General features: G+C 41.3%; 1 protein-coding gene across 5 annotated transcripts in view; it reads right to left on the bottom strand.

Annotated features, from left to right (window-relative positions):
* Positions 1-1,502: 1,502 nt before the first annotated feature.
* The window catches only part of slc2a9l2 (solute carrier family 2 member 9, like 2), a 98,148-nt gene continuing 75,977 nt past the window's right edge, over positions 1,503-23,673 (bottom strand). For all 5 annotated transcript variants that reach the window (XM_086168970.1, XM_086168971.1, XM_086168967.1 and 2 more), the window contains 2 exons: positions 11,865-11,992; positions 1,503-1,937 (listed from right to left, as the gene is read on the bottom strand). In XM_086168970.1, coding sequence (XP_086025096.1) covers positions 1,695-1,937; positions 11,865-11,992 — 371 coding nt within the window. In that variant the 3' untranslated portion in view covers positions 1,503-1,694. The remainder of the gene's footprint in view (positions 1,938-11,864; positions 11,993-23,673) is intronic.

Consider the following 23,673-nt stretch of genomic DNA (forward strand, 5'->3'; position numbering starts at 1 on the left):
ATGAATTATGTGTTTGTCTCATCTCTAGACAGATGAGACAAACAGCCTTTTCTTTAAATTAAACAAAAAATTAATCACTTGTCCACTGCAGGTTAACTACCCTCCATTCTGAATCTATTTTCTCGTACATAATTTTTTCGGCATTATTCCGAGTTATTTGACAGGGGTGTGTCCGGGATTTTTTTTTTTCCATGGAGGGGTTTCAGATCAGTCACAGACTGCAGGGGGGTGGAATAGAATGTAACGTTCTATGCACGTACAAGTCACGATTATGTGGCCAGAATGAAAAAAAAAATGATATTGCATTTCTGGTATTGTTCGGGGCTGGGCAAAATCTGGAGACGGGCCGTATCCGGCCCCCGGGCCGTTGTTTGGCGACCCCTGACCTAAACTGACCAGATGTGTGAATGAAAGAATGAATGGTTGCACAATTCTGTAAATACATGAATGCATTAACCCTCATATTATGTTAAGGGTCAATTTGACCCAGTGGGTCAATGGGTGAAATGGGTCAAATTGACCCTGAACATAATATGAGGGTTAAAATTATTCAGAACGATGAAACTGCTAATATTAATATCATTTTACGAAAATGATGAATGAAAATGTTTTTGCATTTGCAGGGAAATAAAATTACATAATTATGCATCACTGAATATCGATCATTGACTGAGTCATTGACATGCGCAAACTTTTTTGGTGGTTCCTGACAGCTCCACCCAGATTTAGATTCGGAGGTGTTTTTTTCTTAGATAAATGTCGCCGGTACTTTAGGGGAGGAGAAATTAAATCAGAGCGGCATACAAGTGCTTTAAATGAGTGCCGTCTGCAGGGTGGCCGGGCCCAGCCTTATAGGGTAAGGAGCTCGGGCGGTCCAAGCATCTGGTAGACATGCCTCCTGGAGGTCTCCCATAAGAAATGTTCTGGCCATGTCTAGCTGGCAATAGGTCCCGGTGCCTGACAGCGCTGGAGGGACTTTAAATCCGAGAGCACCTTAGGGGTGCCAAGCCCCAGATAAGTGCCTAAAAATGGATGTGCGGTATTTGTTTTCCTCCCATTAGGCCAAGGGGAGCGGGGGGCTGGGTGGTCATAATTTGCAAATTCTACCGACACATTTTAGCGGCATCCTCATTGTTCTTAAATTGAAATGTGGGAAACAAAAAGGGCCCTTCACAGAGGGGAAAACTCAAAGAATATTCATCCGATATAAACTTTCCCGAGGCTGTAACGTGTCTTTGTTTGGATTTCGACATCCGCTCTCATTTTCCATCGTTGTCTGCCAAAACCTCCAAACAATGCGCCATAGCTTCCTAGCATTCGATGCCAGATGGAGGTCTCCCCCAGGAGTTGGTGGTGAAACAGCAGAGATTAAACAAGACTATCGACATTAATCCCGTGGCCAGAAACATAACTCCATGAGAATGCTTTGCTGTTTCTCTGCCTGCGGGATGTTGAAGTCAATGCAGCAGAATCGTTCTGTTTAGCAGCTTATTAGCGCTACCTTTTTCACGAAACAAAATACACAACCAGATTTATTTCATTTCGGTACAAGACATCTTATCATTTCGCATTTCCCAGTTCGTAAATAAATATGTACAAGTAAGAACTTTCAGTTCATTTTTGTGAGACTTGACACACAAAAAAAAAATATATATACATATATCAGAACATGTTCATTAGTGTAGTCTCTCCGCTCAGAGGGAACTCTCCGATTTGTAGACATGTTGGTGTTTTCCGTTCATTTCGGGCTTAATGGATAGAACCGGCTCCATTTCATAGCTCGGGGGTGAGTCGGGGATTTTGTTGAGCTTGCTAAAACTCTGGCTGATATCCATGAATGTTTTATTTTTGGTTTCCGGGAGGATGACATAAAGGTAGATGGATCCCAGAATGCAGACCACCACGAAGACCAGAAAGGAAAATGACTGGAGAGTCTCCTATGCAAACAGAGAGCACACACAGGTATTAGGCATATCCGCGCAATATCTGTCTCAGAAAATTAGAATATTGTGATAAAGTTCTTTATCATCTGTAATGCAATTACAAAAAACAAAAAATGTCATAAATTCTGGATTCATTACAAATCAACTGAAATATTGCAAGCCTTTTATTATTTTGATATTGCTGATTATGGCTTACATCTTAAGAAAACTCAGAAATCCTATCTCAAAATATTAGAATATCATGAAAAAGTAATTTTTGTTTTTTTTTAATTGCATCACAGAAGATAAAGAACTTTATCACAATATTCTAAATCTCTGAGACAGTCCTGTATATTGGGCAACCATTAGTGTGCAGAATTATTATGCAACTAAATGAAAAACTAAGATTTTCCAGTCTCACGTCCGCCTGCTGTATGTAAGTATTATCGATGTGCAAGGCTTGCAATTGTTCTCTGCTGAATTAAACCATGACATTACAACAGCAGTTATAAAATTCTCATTACATCCATAAAAGAACTTTATCACATTATTCAAATTTTCTGCGAGAGTCCTGTATATCTCTTGCTTTGATGGATTCAAACTACAGCAAAAAAAAAAAATTATCCCAATTCATTGAATCAAATTTTTAATTTTGACCCGCGTTCCGCGTATGAATCTGTTCAAACATAGCTTGTGAATTCTTATTTATCGATTTATTTATTTTCTCTCCCTGGTTGTCAAACTGCGACATGGAGCTGGAGAATAAAAGATGGGCCGAGGGGGTGGCTGGGGCCACCGAGCCAAATCCATGTTTCAGCTATTCTAATCTCCTGCCAACTCCACGAGGGATTTTCTATCTGTTTGTGTCATGCATGGAACAAGAACATCCCTATGATTTTACGCTGAAAAGGTCTCACGGTCTCATCAATGAGGGACATATGCGCCAGTTGGAGAATTAGTCTGCTCCGTGTTACTTGGGCGGTATGCATTTGTATGTTAAATTGCATTGAAATACATTACAGAGAGTTATGCCAATAATAGAGATTAGTGACAGATTTAAAAATGCGCACTGACTGATTACCCAGAGGGCGATTAAGAGATGAGGGGTGTGTGTGTGTGTGTGTGTGTGTGTGTGTGTGTGTGTGTGTGTGTGTCCATGAGACGGAGTGAGAGACACATTTTGCATGGGGATGGGGAAACCTGACTGACGGTCAGCAGTGTGTCACTGACCTATAATCCTTTGCTCATGGCCGCAAACGCAACACGATGTACCTGGTATTAATGCAGTTTCAAAAATAATCTGACCTCGATGAAGAACTTGCTGCTTTGATATTCAGCTGTTACATCATCGCTCGTGTTGGTCTCTGATGCGGCTCCTCTCCTTTGAGCGTATTTCATAACGGCAACAAAACACACTGTACGGCGGGTGCGACCTAGTTTACGTGACATATCATCAACATTAAGATAAGCCAATTCCTTTGAAAACACAGCCTTTCTTCTCTGACTTGTTGCGGGAGATAAATCATCCCCGAGACAGGACATTCTACGCTGTCGTTAACTACATTTCCGAAAAAAGGCTCTCCGCTTCGACGGCCCCGTCCTTGAAACGTGGACGTTGTCGGCTGGGATGGCTTTCGTTAGACACACACAAACGCGCGCGCGCGCGCATACACAACGGCAGACATGCCGGTGGCTACAAACGCACACGAGAGACACACACACGAACTAGATTTTCATGTTGCATGTCCAAACACATGTTCACTGAGAGTACAGGGCACAAAGAGAGATGACACTTAGAGGGCTGGGGACCCTATTTGTGGATGAACTGGCAGGGGAAATAGGTCATTACATGACAAGTGGGAGGTAGGAAGGGCCTGAGAAAGATTGCACGCGACAGAAATGCATGACTGAAATGAAGGCCCGGTCTGTGTTGTGCAGGACCGGTCGAGGATGATGAACGCGTGCGGACGCAGGGGAATCCATCATTAGGATCACTATTTCCTACAGTTATATTCGAGGTGCACGTCGCTTAACGCGGGGGATTATTCGATTACGCGACGGGCGGAGTTCATCCAAAATGAGCGCAGACGTGCGGTTTGTGGGATGTACGACAGGGGGAGTTGTACTTTACTTTGTCTTTGGTTGTTTGGAAATGTTATATGAACGTCAGCGGCGTGTCATCGAGTGAACTTAACAGCAAGAAGACGCCAAGCACGTAATATAATGTTTAAAAATGCATTGTCTATGTTCTGTGCAGGAACTGCAAAAATTCCCCCCAAAAATTTAATGCGTGTCCATCTCCTGTACGACAGAAAAGTCGTGATTATTTTCAGAATGGTATATTATAAAAAAGATTTTCTTCTGTTTTAATCCATCATGACGAAACAGCAATTTCTCCTATCTTCAAACGTAGATTAAAAACAAAAGATTGATACGCTGATATTATATTATTTGTTGAAAAAAAAAAAAGCTTTTTAATTTGCATTGTGTGTATCATTGTGAGCCTAAAATCCAAATAATGACCATGACTGCAGAGCATCTTCTTTGACCTCTGTGTGATACTGGAGGCCATTCAAGCCCCTTCACAGCTTCTTGACAGCTGCTTTCATAATTAACCACTTCGCCGCTGAGCCACAGAGGACGGGATTGACGCTTTAGTGAAATACATTTGCATTGTAAACAGTCGCAGCTCCACTTGAACTGCACCACAATCGATTATTACGGCCAATTATGTATTATCGACAGTGCGCTAATTTACATTTGTAACCGCCGTGAGAGTGGACAAGGACGTTCCGCGTGCAGGAGAGGGACCGACTGTATGGCGAAAAAGCAAATACTTTGTGAAAATTGACAGAAACGCTCAATACGGTACATTAACAACATTCTGGGTAAAAAAAATTTAATGGCACGGGATGACACCATAACACACCGCATGCGCTCATTTCTGGATAAATTATGACTATCAAGATCGACACTCGTCGGCCCTTTTCTGCTATTTTAGTTCTCGTCCGAAGCGTCTCGTCCTACTCATGACGCTTTGCTGCCGCTGAATGAAAGGACAAAATTAGGTTTGTCTGTGGGGGATTCATAGAAAAAAAAAATTGTCAAAAGGTCAACTCAACATCACTATAATATACTGCACGCCGCGAGCCAGGTTTCACTTTGATCTGAAACTTTGGGCTTGACCTTTTGTCTAACTCTTCCAGTCTATCTGCAAGAGTTAGCGCGCTAACAGCTCGCACATTGCCTGTACGTGTGCACGTCTTTATTTGCAAGATCACTGTGGGTGACTGAATAACAAACAAATACATTTCATAATTAAAAAAAAAAAAAAAATGCTTTGCCGCAATTATTATATTTTTTTTTTTTCATTTCAATTTCCACAACGAGGCAAATGCAGCACTGTTGCTGCACAAAATATGCCGAAAAAAGCGAAGGTGAACATCAACAAGCCTGAGCTCGTCTCCAGACTGAATTATTTCAAAATATTTGCCAATGTTATCGATAAATTTCACAACTTGTTTTTTTTTTCCCCAGTTATTCTCATTATTTTTGAAATGCATGCAATAGCCGACATGCAGGTTTTTTTTTTTTTTCTTATGCATGTAAGGCTTTTTAGGGATTAATTCTGTTATTGTAAAACTACAGTGCACTTGGTCAATCCAAAATGTTAACAAACCCTCAAACCTGAACATTGAAGTAGTAAAAGTTCTGGCTTTCTTAAGAGAATATCTACAGGACGGTCTCAGAAAATTAGAATATTGTGATAAAGTTCTTTATCTCATGTTATGCAGTTATGTAAACCAAAATGTCATACATTCTGGATTCATTACAAATCAACTGAAATATTGCAAGCCTTTTATTATTTTGATATTGCTGATTATGGCTTATATCTTAATAAAACTCAAAAATTCTGTCTCAACATATAAGAATATCATGAAAAGGTATTTTTTGTTTTTTTTTAATTGCATCACAGAAGATAAAGAACTTTATCACAATACTCTAAATTTCTGAGACAGTCCTGTATATTGGGCAACCATTAGTGTGCAGAATTATAATGCAACTAAATGAAAAACTAAGATTTTCCCATCTCACGTCCGCCTGCTTTATGGAAGTATTATCGATGTGCAAGGCTTGCAATTGTTCCCTGCTGAATTAAACCATGACATAACAACAGCAGTTATAAAATTCTCATTACGTCCATAATGTCTTTTACTTATCGGTAACGCAAAAGCCACGCCTGCCCGCTGTAACTGTAATAAAACGGGAGTTTTGGAGCAGGAGGACACGCCCGTTTCCTTCGAGGAACGGGGAAATAGAAAGCCTCTACGAGCTGTTTGAGGGAAAAGTCACAACCTTTTCAATTTATTATTAATTTAAAAGGTTTTGAAGATGATTGATGGAATTCCTGAGAGGCCTGTGTTATTGTATTACTCTTATAAAAAAACAAAGGGGGAACTGATGGTATCGAGATTGACAGCGCGCCCCTGCAGAAAGACGATTTTCTGCAGAGAACTTCGCATCGGTGTTTTAGGGATGATTAATATCATAATTTAAGTCAAAGCAGAGGGAGGAAAGGTCTCCGTGTGCTCCGTTCAACTCCCACCTCAGTGTTTCTAATTATTTGCGAAGACATGAAAGTGTAATTAATGTTGCCGTATCGCATTTGCAAAGATCGTGACGAAGCATAGATGTAATTATTTCCTTAATTGCTGAGCAGACCACCAATGGCAATAATAGAAGATTATCACACCGCGATAATATTTAACTTCCCGTTAAAACACAATCCAGCCTACACGGAAATCGCCGAGTCTTTGTTTTTTTGTTTTAATCTGCAGTCGACACAAGATGTCAACTTGGATGAAGCATTTATGCACGCTTGATTTAAAAAAACGTGTTGGAGTTGAACCGGATGGCCTCTCGCGTCTGAGCCACAACCGATACAGTTACACATAATTAACTTCTCCGTTGAAGCAGTTTTGGTGGATCTTTGAGCAACTTAATTGTCCCCAGTCCTATCACGCAAATAAACATCCGAGCGGCACCGGTTCCTTCGCTTTCCTTTCAAGAGAAGGAACGTTACGATGACTCGTTTGTGGAAATAACACTCCAGCGCGACGGAAATCAAACCCTTCACACACGCGGGGGTTGTACCGCACATGCACCTGGTCTCGGTTTGAGAAATGCTTTATTACACACATGTAAATCGAAGATGGGGACACGTAGATGCACACTTTGGATTCACCGTTGCTCTGATATGTAAAGGGAACCGGAGGTGAAAAGGGAACACGTGGATCCGACTGGAGAGCTACTCCATTTACCGCGGTTATGCAGTTGAATTGTGTAAAATAGAAATACATGGTCTCCAATGACAGAGCCCTTTCACACCCCGTGGTTTCAAAGGATCAGACGCGCGTGCAGACTGGAGGAGCTGGGAATCCAACCGCCAAGGACGGAACATCACACACATGAATTATATTTGTGTGAAGTAGGGAAGAGTCACCATGGCATTTAGACGAGGTGAAAATCTTGATTGAAATCAAAATACTAATCTTTTAAAGACAGTCCTTTTTTGATGTCCGATGGCAGACGGCAAAATTATTCAAGTGTTTTTTTTCTTTGTTTGTTTGTTTTTTTTAAACCATTAAGAACACTTATGTGATCCTCAAATTTGATTTGAGAAGTGAGTGATTTAGGCGTGTGCTAAAAACATTTGAAACCATACAAAATATGCAGTAATGGCATTTTAAAAATGTACTTTTGATTGCATCTCCATTGATATTTTCACAGCGGCACAGAATATTAGCAAAGACGCATCAGCGCAGTTTTGATTGCTTCATATGGAGTCCTGGTCCGCTAAAATAGCTTCGGAGCTACATTGTGTGCAAAATTATTAGGCAAGTTGTGCTTTTGAGGATTCATTTTGTTATTGTTCAACTACAATGCTCTTTGTCATTCCAAAATGTTAGCAAACCCTTAAACCGGAACATTTAAGTGGTAAAAGTGAAGAGAGAATTTCTATATTGGGCAACAATTAGTGTGCATTATAGGATTTTCACATCTCATGTGTTTATTTCCACCTGTTAATGTGAGAATAATAAACAAACTCAAAATTTCCAAATAAACATTTCTGAAATAAAAAAATAAAAAAAACACTTTTTGTGCAGCGGCAGCCTCCCAGACACCGTCCAGAGAGGTGCACTGTTTACCTTCACTGTAAATATCAGTTTAAGTCAGGTGAAGAAGGCGGCCACGTCATTAGTTTTGCATCTTTAAGTCCTTTACTGGCCAGCCACGCAGCGGTGCATGTGATGTGGCTTTGTATTGCATAAAAATCAAAGTCTTCTTGAAAGACGCAGACTTTTTCCCTGAACTACTGCTTGAAGAAAGTGTCATCCAAAAATTGCCAGTAGGTCTGAGAGTTGATTTTTGAGTCAATTTTCAACTCGGAAAGGTGTAACTAGTTCATCTGTGATGATACCAGCACCCCATCTACGCCCCGCTGGAGTCGAAATGAAGCTCCGTGTCCGACCGAGTCACTCTCGTCTCATCGGTCCTCAAAACCTTTGAAATATCTGCCTTCAGATATTTCTTGGCCCACTCTTGACATTTCAACTTATGTGTGTTGTTCGGAGGTGGTCGGGTTTCAGCCTTTCTCACCTCGGCCGAGTCTCTGAGAACCGAACACCTCGTACTTCTTGACACGCCGGGAAGGTTGCGGTTGTGGAATACGGCAGCTCTGGAGGGTAACGGCTTCCTGGTCGCTTTTTTGCTGATTCTTCTCAAATCTTTGGAGGTCAATTTGCGTGTTTTCTTCTCGACACGTTTTTTTTGCGACCCTGTTGATTTTGAGCAGCAAAATGTTTGATGGTTCTGTGATCACCCCCCAATATCTTAGATATTTCAAGAGTACTCCAAAAGGCTTTTTACAATTTTTGACTTTTCAGCATCAGTAAATCTGTTTTTTGGAATCTGCCCAATAATTATGCACACCTTGATCACCTTGCTGATCCCCTAAGATCACACCGCTCCTCACTACACAATTAGATATCATCGAATATGCATTAAATCCAATAAGCATTCATGTTTATACAGCTTGGAGCTGGAAATTATGGATAAAATGATGATATGGTCCAAATAATCACTTGCCTAATAATCGTGCACACAGTGTAGATCGGAGTGCTCAATACATCGATTGTGATCTACCAGTCGATTGCAAAGGTAATACCGGCAGATCGAATGACATTAAAAAAAAAACAATAGACGTCAACCTATCACCCGTTCCGTCACTTGATTGACATACAGGAGAGCCAATCAGATGACATCTGATTTTTTTCTGACACTGAGGTCACTGCATGTGCACAAAAAACGGCGCGAAGTGCAGCAAAACTAACAAGCTAGTCGGCAAGTTATTTCCAATTTTTAGCCTTCGTTTTTTTCTCTTAACTTAAGAAGGGGTATAGAATGAGAGTAGGAGCCAGACAAAGTAAGTAAGACAAAAACGTATCACTTTCATATGGAATTTTTCACAGTGACATTTTCGAAGTGCGTTTGCCTCATCTGCCGCTCTAACATCACAATATCAAAGAAGGGTAATGTGGAACGGCATTTTCGGACCGTTCGTGGAAGTTACGACACAGACGTCCCGCCAAAAAGCGAGCTGAGAAAGAGAAAGGTGAAGGAACTAAAATCCCAGTTGTCCGGACAGCAGTCACTTTTCACTTTTCACACAACATTCTTCAAAAGCATCACTCCGGGTGAGTCAGCAGCTACTGTCCGGACTATGATTCAATTCTGTGCAAGTCATCAGATGTAATGACAAAAAATATACATAACTATTTTGTGTTGTGCAATATTGGCTCATGCGGTTATGCAAGGTACATAAACATATATTGTACATATAAAGAACGCATTGCATTTTTGTTGTGGGTAGATCATTTTGACTTGGTCATTTTATAAGTAGCTTGCATGCTGAAAAAATGTGAGCACCCCTGGTGTAGAGCCTATAATCTCACTCTCACACACACACACACACACACACACGGGGTATCAGTTTAGTATGGCACATCCTTCACCCCATGCAACATGATTCCTGAGAGCCTGACGGCGCGCTCCACTATTGGGTTCCTGACAAACAAACAAACACTTTGTTCGACAAGGCGGACAGAAATACATTACAGAGGCCGCAGAGGTCGCTCCGTCTAATTTCCCGACAAAGACTCCTGACTCAATCGGGAAGTTAATATTCGCGGCAGCCGAAAGTTTGCGGAGTGCCAAACTGACGGGAAATTGATGGAGTCTTTTCGTAGGATTCACGCCCGCCGCTCGGGAGGATGCAAATAAAATAACAATCGAACAGCCCGGCGTGCGGAGATTGATATTGTGCTGCAGCCACACAACTAGCTAACTGCACTTATAGGCTTGCAAGGCTGACCCTGAACTAATAAGGTCATACACAGACAATTACATTTAGCTGTATCATAGGAAGCTAATTTAACCAATATTCATCTGCTGACTAACATTTCCAAGTGGCGCCTTTGGTTGCTGACTGGTAATCAATTCTCTGTCCACACAGTATGAGATGGTGAATGGTTGTAAAGAAAATGGATCCATGAATGGATAAATGAAAGATAATGTAATTGTACCAACGCACCGGCATCGGAAGTAGGAATAAACCGCGAGGAGGGGAGAAAGGGGATTATCATTTATAGGATGAAATATAAAGGTGGATTTAGGTTTTTGTCCATTTACAGGAAAATAAAGCTTTCATCCGCAGATACTTGACAAAGTGCGAAAGTTTTAGATTTGCACGGGAGAACGATCTTGAAAAGCGGATACTCCCGAAAGACGCAGTGCAGCGAGTCAGAAGCGATCAGCAGCTGTTGTGAATCCCTTCCACTTAATCATCACTGAACACAAAACAACAGGGTAAAATGTTGCTCTAAGTGACACAGAAGGCGTCTCCAACACCCCCCCAAACCCCCACTGCATTTTCATGTAAACAATAATGAAGCAATTATTTTTATTATTCCTTGAGCAATAAACAACCACGGCTCTCATCGGGGCTCCGACAAAGCCTCGGGCCTCACACTCTCCGTTCCCGCTCGGTTTCTTATTTCGCTCACAACAAACTGTTTACTTGAACTGAGGAGCAGTCAAGGTTCACTTGTGTTTGTTCCTCCGAGGGACTTCAATGAATATTTATACAAAATCCACCAAATTCCCATGTCATTTAAATGTGCTGGTCTTAACATGTTTTGTGACCAACACAGTTCACATCTGTTAATTTTCACATTTCCATACAAAAAACACGAGATTGCATTTTATTCATATATATATATAACACCAGCAAAACTTGTAACTAAACTTTATTTTTCAAGTATTGTGAAAAAAATCTACTTTCCAACATCTTAATGATTGAAGGTGAAGACAGGGGTTTGCAAAAATCAACCATCTTTTGTTTTTGTATACGTGTTTATGTTCAAGATACTGGATGGATGGATGGATGGATGGATGGATGGATGGATGGATGGATGGATGGATGGATGGATGGATGGATAGATAGATAGATAGATAGATAGATAGATAGATAGATAGATAGATAGATAGATAGATAGATAGATAGATAGATAGATAGATAGATAGATAGATAGATAGATAGATAGATAGATAACACCTTGCATGGCAGCTCTGCAACCATCAATGTCTGTATGTGTGTGTGTGTGTGTGTGTGTGTGTGTGTGTGTGTGCGTGTGTGTGTGTTTTGTGTGTATGTGAGTGAATAACTGAATATAGCATAATGCACAATACAAGCTTAGACCATTTACTTTAGATATATTGACAGATAAAGCTGATTGATATTAAATTAAAGTTATATCTTGTAAATGTTTACGGATACTATTTCCCGAGCTAAGGTTCAACGAAGCGACGCGGCGAACTCACCTGAATGAAGGGAAACAGGAGCCCCACGGCAAAGTTGGAGAGCCAGTTTACGACGCCGGCGATCATGAAGGCGGCGGGTCTGTAGGACTGCTCGAAGAGCTCGCCTGTCAGTATGAACGGTATGCCCCCTGACAAGAAGGGAAAGGGAAGAATTCATCAGATTAAATCATAATATACATCATTTTTCCCTCACGGATTTGACGTGCACGTTGAAACCTGGAATAACCTTCAGTATCTACATCATTGTGGCATGTTGTAAAGCCCCACGTTTGCATTCATTAGGTGGTAATAAATGGATTAATGTGCCGAGATGGACGGCTGCAAGTGCACATTTAATCAGTCCGGCTAATGGTTACATAATGCGGTCACAAATCGAGAATTTAAACCGAGAGATCAATTGAGGATGAATATCCACGTAATCCTTCTCCAAACACAGACTCCAGGTTCTGTGTCACCACAATGTAATTAAAATGCTGCTCTTGCAGAAGGGCGGGGCAGATATATCCACACTGGACCCCTGCTGCACAGATTTTGCTAGAACGATCTGTGAGCGAGGCCGGACGCGTTCTCCGGAGGTGAAACCGAGACACAGATGGAGGTTTGGAACCACTAGTGACTTGCGTGTTCACTCTAATTTGCAACGGCTTGAACAAAACGGGACACACACACACGTTGTGGAGTCTGCCAGGGATTGGTGACAACGATGAGAGCATCTTGATGTTCCCATGCGCAAATAAACTCTTGAATTAAATCTTGCAGAAATAAGCACGAACATAAAAAGATTCAGGGGATGGAGGATGGGACAAACACAACGAAAACTCTTAAGTTGTACACCTTCCGACGGAAACCCCCATAACATAACATCAAGTTGGTGGAAGTAGACATGTTGGCATAAATTTATATAAACATTCATATGTACACTGCTCAAAGAAATAAAAGGAACAGTAAAATAACACATCCTATATCTGGATGATTGAAATTTTCTAATTAAATTTTTTGTTCTTTACATAGTTGAATGTGCTGATAACAAAATCACTCAAAATGAATTGGTGTTGTTTCCCAAGTGCACAGTTTGATTTCACAGAAGTATGATTGACTTGGAGTTACATTGTGTTGTTTAAGTGTTTCTTTTATTATATATATATATACACACATACATACATACATACATACACACACACACACACATATATATATATATATATATATACATATATGTATATATGTGTTTGAGGAGCACAAGAGGTGAAATTAAATGCTGGAGATAATTAGTTTGAGGTCAAATAAAGAAAAATAGACATGTAGCAGTCAATGTGATCAAAGTAATCAATACATTAAATTTGAATACATTTATTTTTAAATTTGATTTTATTTTTTTTATTTTAGTATTTTTTAAATTTAGAATTATCAATGTAATTGATATATATAGTTACATATCAATATAATTATCAATATGATTAACAACAGCTGAAAAGATTGAATTGTGATATGATATTTGATATTTAATCTAGTGATTAGAATCATTTTATGTTTATGTCGCCAAAGCCAATCAACCTTTTCCATCCAACCTTATTCTCTGTATCCTCCTCTCTCACACCAACTAATCTATACCCTCTGTCACCACGTCCATAAATCTTCTCTTAGGTCTTCCTCTAGACCTTCTGCCTGGCAGCTCCAATCCCAGCATCCTTCTACCAACACACTGGTGGTCGTCACTTCACGACGACTCGGAGTTACGACGTGCGGAATGCGCTGGCAGCGGAGTTGCGAGTACTTATTATACACGCTTCGAATCGGTCTATATTCATGCAAATATAAACATTGAAAGGAAAAGAAAAGGTAAAATAGCGCAGCACAAATGGCCAATATGTATGCAAATACTGTACGGTAGAAACGGTTGTTTCGTTCAATGACAGACCCTCTGAGGACCATCTGCAGTCACGATCCCTCCTCTGGACATGGATCAGCCATTTTGACCTTCTCTCCAAAACATCTAACATGCGCTGTCCTTCTGATGGACTCATTCCTGATCCTATCCATCCTGGTCGCTCCCAAAGAGAACCTCAACATCTTCATCTCTGCGACCTACAGCTCTGCCTCCTGTCTTTCGGTCACCGTCACTGTTTCCAGTCCGTACAGCATCTCTGCTCTCACCACTGTCTTGTCCACCTTTCCTTTCATTCTGGCTGATGGTCTTCTATCTCTTCGTACCCCTGACACGTTTCTCCACCCATCCCAACCTGCTCGAACATGTTTCTTTACCTCTTCACTGTTGCTCTGGACTGTCCACCCTAAGTACTTGAAATCCTCCAACTTCTTGATCTCCACTCCCTGTAGCCTCACCGTTCCACCCGGGTTCCTCACATTCACAGATATATTCTGTCTTTCTGCGACTAACCTTCATTCCTCTCCTTTCCAGAGCATACCTCCACCTCTCTAGATTTATATATCATATACACACATCTAGATATATATGTATATTGATATAGATACACCTTGGGATTAGAGTTGGGATTACAGGCTTCAGCAACCCCGTCACCCATGAGTGCATCTAGAAAATGAATGAAAGAAACATTATTTGGACTGTACATGCTTTTTCTAAATCTTCTGAAGTATAGAAAACCATTAGCTGATGTTTTAAGAGCAAGACAAGTAATTGCGGATTGATAAACGTACCTTATCTTTGTGTTGTTTTTTTTTTTTTTGTTATCTTGTAATTTGAAAGTTAATGAGCTCCAATCTGAAGCAGTTCCATTTGGTTCACCCTCCGCCATTTAATTGGTAGCCATCATGAACAATCCCATTACTTGAGTAGAGATGACTTGCTCGTCGGTATCCGTGGCCAGCTCATTAAATGCGTTCGTGTTTGTGTGCACGTGCGATAACAAATACGGGGAGCCTACTACATTACCCACACTTATCAAGATCGCCGCTCGAGTGACGGACTTACGACCCGCGTGATGTTTTCTCGAATTGCCACAAACACTACACACTCCAACATGCTCAGGAACATTCAGCAGTCGTGGCCGTTTCACAAGTGTTGCACAGATAGACAGGTCAGCGGTCACGACTTTTTGTGTTTGCATGGGTTACAAGTTATGTTGACTTGAAAGAGGGAAAAAAAAAAAAAAAAAAGGTGACGGATGAGTCCGAAGAAGTGTGTCCCCGTGCTGGTGCGCGATCGGACATTCGTATTTGCGTGTCCTTGCGTGACTGACAGTCGCGGACAATTCAACCATGAGAAAGAGCCGTACATAATTAACTAAATTGATGACCGCTGAATGAACTGATAGAAATGGAAGCAAGAGTTCTTTCCCTGAGAGGAAAATTAGGGGTTTTACCAGAACTCTGAAGAGCATGCATTATATATTATATAACATATTATTCACCTGTTGGGTTTCACAAGAAGAAACAAGTAATTATCCTGTACTTTGCGATGAATACCCTGAGAAAACTTGTCTGTATTTTCCTTGACCTATTGCAACATGTTTTAATTCTAATTTTATGACAATAATATCAATTCTTTAAGTATGATACATAATGAACTTATTATGCATAATATATTGTGTATTATCCATAATATATGAATGCATCATACATTAAAAATGGAAAATTGCTGAGTAGGTGGCGTTGTCGATTCCCATGCAGAGACGCTTTATTGATTCATTGAAAGATGACATGATTAGCACTCGGGGTCGTGGCGCTGGAAACACACAAATGAAAATGCTGCAGAAACCATTGCTATGGTTGAGAAACCGTCCACATAATAGCTTTTTCTGGTGGGTAGAAGGAAAACAAAAAGATCTAAATTCCATTTACACAAGAACAGAAAGTACATCAGACAGCAATTTAACAGCTTGTCTTGTTGGTTTGTGTTTTGTCTCTGACCTCCACAGACGGATTTTTTTTTTTTTTTTTCTTCGGGAGGTCGGCCACATTCTCGCAGCGTTGAGACCTTGATCTCTCCGGCCACAGCTGACTGGACAACAGCCAGAAGGCAGAAAAAAAAAAGTTTTCTCTTATTTGCAATGGCCTTGCACAGGGTTGGTGACCATTAAATTCAGGGCCACTTTGAAACAAAAAAAAAGGAAATGATTCTCAGACATGACATTTGACAGGCTAGAGTCTGTTTTTAATGGGTTTATGCCTGCCTGTGGAGGATCCCTTAATAAATAGCCAACACATAATCACATAATAAAACTGATTTTAAATCACAATTCTATCTCAGCGGATTTCTAAAAACTTGAATAAAAGAATCGGAACAAATCTTATTTTAAAATAACCTGATTTTGACATCTGGAATTCTAAAGATAGATATTATTGTGGTCACGGTTTCTGTGATAGCGAGAGAAAAACGCCAGACAGGTGGCCTTTCCATCGGTGGTGAAGCCAAGCTTACTTGTCCTGGCAGAGAGACTGACACTCCCTGCACAAAGGTTTACAATAGCACTTGACAAACTCCTTGAATAAGATTACATCCTATCCTCTCTCTTTTCTGCGAACCCAGTCTGACATTTTCCAAAAGGTAAAGCGTCTCGGTTCCTCCATTTGGACCAGAAGAGGATGAAACAAAGGGAGGACGGCGCCGCACTGAAACCGCCGGTCGGTCGAGATTAGAAACAATATTACATGACAGTCCGTGGAGAAAGTCGATATGAGGATGAATCACACGGGTTGGTTGTTCTGCTGATGGTGATTTGGAGTTTGCGTTAAAAAAAGCCTTGAGAACCTTGTCTGCGACACAAAAGATAGGGCCGATAACTGTGAAGAAGGGTTTTACTTAAAATCCCGACACAATGATTCCAAGGTCGTCCACGGGGAAGATTTATGTTTAGCACGTATGGAACCTAAAAAGTGATGAAAGTCCGGTCTTCGGGGCGTGTTTTTTTATCGAGGACGGCGAAAGGAGACGGTTAGTCCTCACAGGGGCAGAACCTATTGTGCATTTTAATTATTTTTAGATTTCCTGTTCACTGTTCTTTCATTTGATGCTAACCAACAAAGGAAAAGATTTTATAGCGACAGCTTAGGGAGGCGGGCTGCACGGCGCCGTATTGGCTCGCGTTTTCCCCAGCAAAAGGGCCCCGGGTTGGATCCAGGAGGCCATCTTCTGGGAATGGACTTTGTTGGCTAATGTTTGGTGAACATTTCATTTATTTCCATCCGTTCCCTGCTCAGAGCAGTGTGCGTGCCGAAGCCGATCGAAGCTGACCATCGGTCAATCACAGGGTTGCACAATTTTGCATATATTCACCCGAACTCACATTTTAGGGGGTTTATTGAACTTGCATCGTGTTTTGGGAGAAGAAGCCAGTGAGGATCCGCAGAAACAATGTTGATGTTGAAACTCCATGCAAAAAGCTCCAGTTAGACAATGGAAATGAGCGTGAGAGGCGCTGGCTGCGAGGCGGGAACATTAACCGCAGTACAGCTGCTCAGACGTTGGACTGCTTGAGAACACGTCGCCCGACAAAGCTGACCTGCAGAAACCTCCCAAAGGGCTCAACTCAATACCTCATGCCAACAACTATGCAAAACTCATACCGGGGATGTTGTTATAATTATAACGAAATAACGCAAACCTGGATTCCAACTTCACCCGTCACAGCGCCGCTTGTAATTATGATACCATGTATAATTTGGAGAATATTTTCCATATTTGCGAGAGTATGCCAGCTTCTCTGAGAATAGAACGGAGCGTTGATCTCGGCTCGGAGCGATGTAGAACACTGAATATGGAGATAGCTGTTGGGTTGTGGAAGATGAACTACATCGGACATGTGGAAAGTTTCTGTCGGGGTACAGATGTTTACTGACAAATGGCTCATCAGTTACAGTGTTGGCCTGCTTGTGGCTCTATCTTGTTAAGTGCCTGAATATAAACACCCGCTGGGGCCAAACCGTGGTCATTACGGATGAGGTGCGTTTTTTTTTTTTATTATTCTGGCTCCACCTGCTTTTAATTCAACATTACTTTACATAACTACTTCCCCCATTTGTTCATATCCGACACCGATGCACCGAGAAAAATGGGATGGCAACTCTTTGCAAAACTCGGCTGTTGTTCCCGGAGAAGAAATGTGCGACCGGTGATAATGCATCACTGAAAAACAATGAGACCTGCATTGATTTCCCGCGAAATATAGACATACAAGCGCCTGCGCTCTCGTTCCCAAATCCATGGTAGTTTATAGCACCTACTGCATGCTTTCGGGACGGTGGTAGGAACCGCTGTGCTTCTGCGCCCCCCCAGGATTGCTCCTCTTATGTATTTTTTGTTTTATTTCATCTTCAAACTAAATTCCCCGAAGAGCCTTGGGCTATTTTCGATAACAATGATTTAATGGGAAAGTGATGCAGATGTGAGCTGTGTTGTGTACAATGGATTTGTTTTGTCAAACAAACTCCTCCCTTGGACATTGAAATTGTTTTTATGCTGGCTTCCGATACGTTTCGTTTATGAATCTTATACAAAAGGATATTTTCTGTATTGTAGAATGGGAAATGTACCTATATCAGTCACTACTCTCGCCGGCATGGCAATTGATGTATCAAGACGTGAGAGCTACTTCGTTGCAATGTCATTATAAGGAAATAAATCCTTGTCTGTAAGGGACTGTTGTCTGACAAAAGAAGCAAAAAACAATCCATTTCACCACAACTCAAGGGCAAAGTCAAAGGAAAAACCTAGCACACATTACACAGCAATGTTACATTATTGCAAGAAACCAGTCGAGGATCCGGACTGCTTTTCCGACCCATTTTGTCGTCATATGATAAGACAGTCCGGAAATGTTTTTGTTTGTTTAGTCAAAGGTATTTTCTTGTTTCAAAGTTCCCATCAGAGCTGACGTTTTTTTACAAATACAGCACGATAACAAAGGGGTGTTAAATGGGAGTGTATAAACATGCCATCGATTTAACAAGATGGATTACACAACATTAATCAAATGAGGATGCCAACGCTGAAACCAAAAGCACGCACACAGGTGCAGACACGATTTCCCATTCTCACTTGCAAACTAATAAAGCATCAAATATAATTTTTTTTTTCCCCCAAACTTTTCTTGATCCTCCCATTAAATCGCTTTTTCATATCAGTTGCCCATCGTTGATTTTCACCTTCCCTTGGGTTCACGCTGCAGAGCCTCTGCTCATCATTGCACTCACGTATATTTTATCTGTACTATCTCATGCTGCTCTTGAGTTAGACATGGGGGATGAGCATCTGTCTGACACACACAAAAAACACAGAGTTCCAGCAGAAATTTTAAGTGTAAATTGGCATGTATGACCCAAAACTCAACAGGGTCACCCTTGTCCATTGAGAATGCAGGGACATGATGAAGGCTGAAGTTTCAAACATGTAGGTCTGGGCTACAATTGAGAAGCTCACAGTGAAAATGGCTTACTGGTTAAATATACCCATTCATTTATTATTTATACTATCTATACTAGGCGCAGGCAGGGCGTCGAGGGGATCCGCTTCGGTGGCCGCAGGACCGAGTCTCTGCCTTTTGCAGACGATGTTGTTCTGTCGGCTTCAACGGATGGAGGAGTTCAAATATCTCGGGGTCTTGTTCACGAGTGAGGGAACGGATCGGTGTGGTGTCTGAAGCGAAGCCAGGAGGCAAAGCTCTCAATTCCCACCCTCGCCTATGGTCACGAGCTGCGGGTAGTGGCCCAAAGAGCGAGATTGCGGATACAAGCGGCCGAAATGAGTTTTCTCTATAGGGCGGCCGGACTCTCCTTGAGAGATAGGGGAAGCAGTGCAGCCATGAGGCGGCTCGGGCATCTGGTCAGGATGCCTCCTGAGGGAGGTATTGCCGGTATGTCCATCTAAGAGGAGGTCACAGGGAAGACAAGCTGGAGTGACGATGTCTCTAGGCTGGCCTGGGAAGGTCTTGCGGTTCCCCCAGAAGATCTGGACCGTGTGGTGGAGGAGAGGGAGGTCACTCACTTTTGTCCAATTAAGGATCTCCAATAAACCTACTTGCGTGTTTTTGGACTTCAGGAGGAAACCAAATATTCTTCAATGACCACGTCAGTTAACAAATCTCATCTCAACAGTGTGTTTACTGTTAGCCTTGAGTCGACGAGACCAACGAAATCGGCAAATTACATGGACGAGCGGTTTCTCCTTCCTGCATTGTACTTTCTTCTTCAAGTCTGGCTGGCCAAACCTTTCACCCTCTCCTGAATACAACCTCTATCTACTAACGTAAAAGCACTACTTTGAAGCGCTTTTTCTGATAAAGCCAGTCACAGGCGGATCCGGCTTTGGTGCCACAATGAAATAGCAGCCTTCGCCTGTCCCCTACAAAGCATTGCTTACAGAGCAACAAAGAATTGCATTATTGTGAAGAGTACCTGCAGGTGAATCTGCAGATGATTCAACTCCAACAGCTTCAAATGTGGAGTCAGAGCTGATGATTTCAGGGAAATAACGAGGGGTTTGACCTCTGGATTTCTCCGAGATACAGCAACAACCCCTGCACCTCAACTTGTGAGCGGCCTAACAGGATGTCAGGAAGACCAGGGAGGTGATGATCGACTTCAGGAGGAAGATGGACACGCCGACACACCCCGGATCAGGGATGAGGTGGTTGAAGACGGTTGAGAACTATAGATTCCTGGGTGTCATGATTGACAACAGGCTGGACTGGAGATCCAACACCGTCTGTGTACAGGAAAGGTATGAGCAGACTGGACTTCCCCTGGAAACTCAGATCATTAAAGATGCTGGGGATCTTTTATAAGTCTGTTTTCTCCAATGTCATCTTTTTTGCAGCTGAGTGTGGTGCGGAGGAGCTCAATCTAATCAGTTACTGTGCTACTTCACATTGCCACTTTGTTTATTATTTATCCCTGTATATAAGTAAATACGAGACTTTATGAGGCCACATTGTCTGCAGAACAACTTCTCCAGCCAATGTTTAATACTGTAAATTCCAGACTATTCACCGCACCCAAATATGAGCTACACCAGTTAAAAATAATTATATGTGTACATATAAATTCTGCGCTTTTCTTTAAGCCGCAGCTGACTACATTGCAACATGGCGTATTTACACAGAAAAGTTTTTTTTTTTTCAACTTTTAATTTACCTTTGATTAAATACACACACAAAAAAATGTTTTTTTTGTTCCTTAACACGGCTGATGAAAAAGATCAATAATAAATAACACAAGGAGAAGTCCATCCATCCATTTTCCATCCCCGCTTTATCCTATTGTGGGTGATCGCTATTTTTGTTTTCCTCCTGTGCATTAAAACCTAGAAAGTCGTCTTCTTCACTTTCAGAATTGAACAGCCTCGGAATTTCACAGTAAATTTATCGGTCTGATGACGAGGCGAAATGTTTTGGCGGCACGAAGCTCGATAGCCTGAAAAATCCATAAATTAGCCACATTGTTGTTTAAGCCGCAGTGTTCACAGCTAAATTGCCACTTTTTATTGCCACTTATTATTTAACCCTGTATATTAGCAAATATGAGAGAGTTCACATTGCCAATTTGCCCATTATTATTTATTTTATTTATTTATTTCATTTATTTTTATTTGTTTACTTTGAAGATTATACTTTATAATTTTTACACTTCAGAGTTTATTTATTTTATTTACTTTGTTACATGCATTTCTAGCTCGTCCTTGTATGACTGCTGTTGAGGCACACAAGAAACAAAATGTGTAACACCACCGGGCCAATCATAAATAAAACACAATGTGAATAGATTTTGGCAGTTAAATAGCAATGCAGTCAGAAGGTGACATTGATAGTGTCCGACATTAACAAAGTCTTGGCACGGATGTCATTCTGTCTCCTAACCGGCACTATTATCGTCTGGTTTGCTGAATTGCCTGATCAATTCCGAATGGGTTTTGCGGTCGTATTAATAATGAATGCCTCAGATGACCGTATTCAAGTCCAGCCGACAAGAACGTAGCAGACGGAAGAGTCTCATTTGCATTTTGCCTCATAAATTAAAAAAAAAAAAAAAAAAAAAAAAATCCATCCAGCAGGTGGGGCTTATAATTCTGGCCTGGGCGAGAGGGCAAATGTTGCGTCAAAAAGGCAAAACAAAGAGATGTAATGTGAAATAACAGACTTATCATCTCGACCTTGGAAGAAAACATCGCGCACACCTTGTGATACTCATGTTTTTTTTGGTGGAGGGAAAGGACGTTTATGTACAAATCCGTTTTCCCTGAAGCCGACCCTGTCGGAGGTTCGGTATTCAACTCAAGTCAGATGAAATGTTTCACTCCGATTGGCTGTCATCAGTTTTTGAGAATTTCATTGGAGGTGCTGAAAGAAATAACCCACCTCGGTAAAAACCCGACCGCAGACTGTGTTCAAATCCACCTTTTTTCCCCTCGAGAAAATGAACTGTGATTCTTTTTGCGATTGCGAGAATAGAATTGGAACGTCCGGAGATGAAGATGTTGAGGGTGGAAAGGATCGAGAATGTCAGGAAGACGACACGTGTTCTCCAGATAAATGTCAGACTGAGATGGTTTGGACACCTTCAGAGGAGGGACGATAAAGACCAGGGTGCTGAGATCTGGACAAAGACCGGAGAGGAGATTTATGAATGGAGTGAAAGAGGACGTGAATTTAGTTGGTGTGAGAGAAAAAGACGCAGATAAAAGGGGTTGGATGGTGGCAGATGATTGGCCGTGGTGACTCCTGAAGGAAGCAGCCAAAAGGAAAGGAGGAAGAATCTGAAGGTTTTGAATTTAAAAGTGTTCTTTATCTCAATCTTACAGTCATTATGGACGTAAAAGCCATCAATCTTGTAAGAGCGTGCACGGCCACATCGTCTGCAGAACTCTGCCTGCAACTGACAACTTCTCTGGACAATGTTTTATACTGTAATTTCCAGACGCAAAGTCGCTCCGGCTGATAATAACGAAATAACTATATGTGTACATGTAATGGCCGCACTTTTCTTTAAGTCGTAGGTGTCCACATTGACATATTTTCACAGAAAACTTTTTTTTTTCAACTTTAAATTTACTTTTAATTAAATTCATTGAAAAAAAATGTTGTTTTTTTTTCTGAACAGTGCCTGTGACACTGCTGATGAAAAAGATCAATAATAAATAAAACAGGGAAAAGTCCATCCATTTTCTACCCCCACTTTATCCTATTGTGGCTGATCGCTATCTTCGTTTTCCTCATGCGCATTAAAAACCAAGAAACTCGTCTTCTGCAAAATTGAACAGCCTCAGAATTTAACGTTAAATTTATCATTCCAATGTGAGGAGGTGAAATGTTTTGACGGCATGAAGCTCCTCAGCCCGAAAGATCCATAAATTAGCAATAATCCCGTAATTTCCAGGCTATTCAGCACACCTGAATATGAGTCGCACCGGCTGATAATAACTAAATAAAATTTTGTGTGAATATATTGGCCACACTTGTCTATAAGCTGCAGGTGTCCATGTTGTAACATGATATATTTACCAATAAAAACATTTCTTTTTTTTAATTTTAATTATATACATACCGCTAACATCCACCAATACGTACTGGAAATGCTTTTTTCCGAACAGTGTCTGTAACACGGCTGATGAAAAAGATCAATAATAAATAACACAAGGAAACATCCCATCCATTTTCTATCCCGGCTTTGTCCCACGCCGACTGATCGCTACCTTTGTTTTGAACGGCCTCAGAATCTCACGGTAAATTCATCGTTCCTATGTGACGAAGCTCATTGGCTCCAAGGAAGCGGATGAAGCGCTGCAGGCAGATCCGTCCCTGGTGAGGTGACCCAGTGCCGTCCCACCAGGAAAAAAAAA

This window comes from Fistularia commersonii, chromosome 21, assembly GCF_037954325.1.
Source record: "Fistularia commersonii isolate RoL2024-O1a breed Wild chromosome 21, RoL_Fcom_v1.0, whole genome shotgun sequence".
Lineage (NCBI taxonomy): Eukaryota > Metazoa > Chordata > Actinopteri > Syngnathiformes > Fistulariidae > Fistularia > Fistularia commersonii.